The following is a 1,575-nucleotide window of genomic DNA, read 5'->3' on the forward strand; positions in this document are numbered from 1 at the left end:
GATCGTTGTCAATTGGGTATATCTGCTTAATGGTGAGAATACTTTAAGCGGACATTTGAAAAATAAAAAACTCTTGGTGGTTATATTAGATAAGAGGGAAAACTTTGGTGTATTTGAAAATCAATTAAAAAAAATGAAAAGAAAAAGGTAACCGACTAAATCCACAAAATGAAATTGAAATAACGAAAAAGATCTTACTGTTTGGTTTGGGATTATGATAGAGTTTGAAAAAAACCAAATACAACTGATTGTACTGATCTTTTTTGTGTTTTAAACAAATTTACTTTTACCTTTCTTTCTTGGATCAAAGAATAATGGCCCATGAAGTAGTTATTTTTTCTTCAGTAGTGTATGACAAGATAATGAAAAGGTAAGAGCAAACACATTATTCATCGACACAGGTTGAAAATATTGAAAACCTAACAAAACTAGAGCCACCATTTGTAATTTAATCTCATTTTATTTACGTGTATTAGCTTCTTGAACAACAGATACATGTCCTAAAAACAAATCACATTTAATAGGAATTTTTTCTTGTTTAGAACTTCAGGTTCTTAACACAGTTTGTTACAAAATGAACAAAAATATAATCTACAGTTTCAAGACACAAGAAAAACGATATCAGTGTAGCAAAGTGTGTTTCTGATAACAAAGTAGCATCATATATGAAAATAACACGTAGCAAATTAGGCATACCACATGAATAAACATGCAAGAGGGAGAAAGAAAAAGGAATTAAGAAAATAAAAAGAAAGAAAGAATTAACATAGATCATCAGTTGCCAAAAGTTCCAGATGGGTCCAACTGCTTAAGCAATCCAAGATAGGTATCATGCAAGACGCGGTCTTTGGCTCCTGTGCGGTGGTTCTTGGTGTGCTTGCAAAAGTATTTGAGCTGCTCCAGGGTGCAATGCCCCAGCGACTGCGTCAGCAACAAGAAGAGCCAGTTGATCTTCTTCTTCTTCTCCTCAACGATGGGCCTCACACATGCCTCCTGCTTGCATTTGTCGCAGTCCATCTGCTTGGGCATGAGCCATTCCCTGGGCGCACGGTTGTACAGGCTCTGCCTGTTCTGTAGCACGTAGTCACCCACATCCATCACTTTTTGCAGATCTACGTTCATTGTGTACATCTGCTCGCAGTTCTTGCAAAAAACATTCCCACTAATCTTGTTTATGCCATTGGCCAAGAGATACTGTAGGCTGCGGATGGCGGCTCTCCGATTGGTCGCCCACGGGTATGGCACTGGAATAGGGTCTTCTTTCAGCGGCTGGCGAGTGGAGCTCCGCCTTGGACGTAAGCCACCACCAACATGGCCATCGTGGCCGGTTGAGGAGGAAGACGATGGTGGCAGTGGTGGAGGCGGTGATGGTTGTGGAAGTTCTAGTGTCGATGATGGTTGCGGCGGCGGCAATGACACTGGCGGGGTAACAGAAAGAGAAAGAGAGAGATTTAGATCGATATGATTTTTCCCTTGCTCGGAGTTTTTTTGGATTGCTCCTCTTCCCATTGTTCACTCCTCTTCTTTGAACCTTTTGGGTTATTGGAAAAGCTACGTGTTTATCTTTCTCATCTG

General features: G+C 40.2%; 1 protein-coding gene across 1 annotated transcript; it reads right to left on the reverse strand.

The window, feature by feature from the left end:
• Positions 1–774: 774 nt before the first annotated feature.
• LOC149834928 (uncharacterized) lies at positions 775–1,131 on the reverse strand. Its single transcript, XM_090009487.1, has one exon. It carries the CDS (start codon positions 1,129–1,131, stop codon positions 775–777), a length of 357 nt encoding a protein of 118 aa, XP_089865613.1.
• Positions 1,132–1,575: the final 444 nt, after the last annotated feature.

This window comes from Nuphar pumila, chromosome 6 (genome assembly GCF_984573655.1).
Source record: "Nuphar pumila chromosome 6, dmNupPumi1.hap1.1, whole genome shotgun sequence".
NCBI lineage: Eukaryota > Viridiplantae > Streptophyta > Magnoliopsida > Nymphaeales > Nymphaeaceae > Nuphar > Nuphar pumila.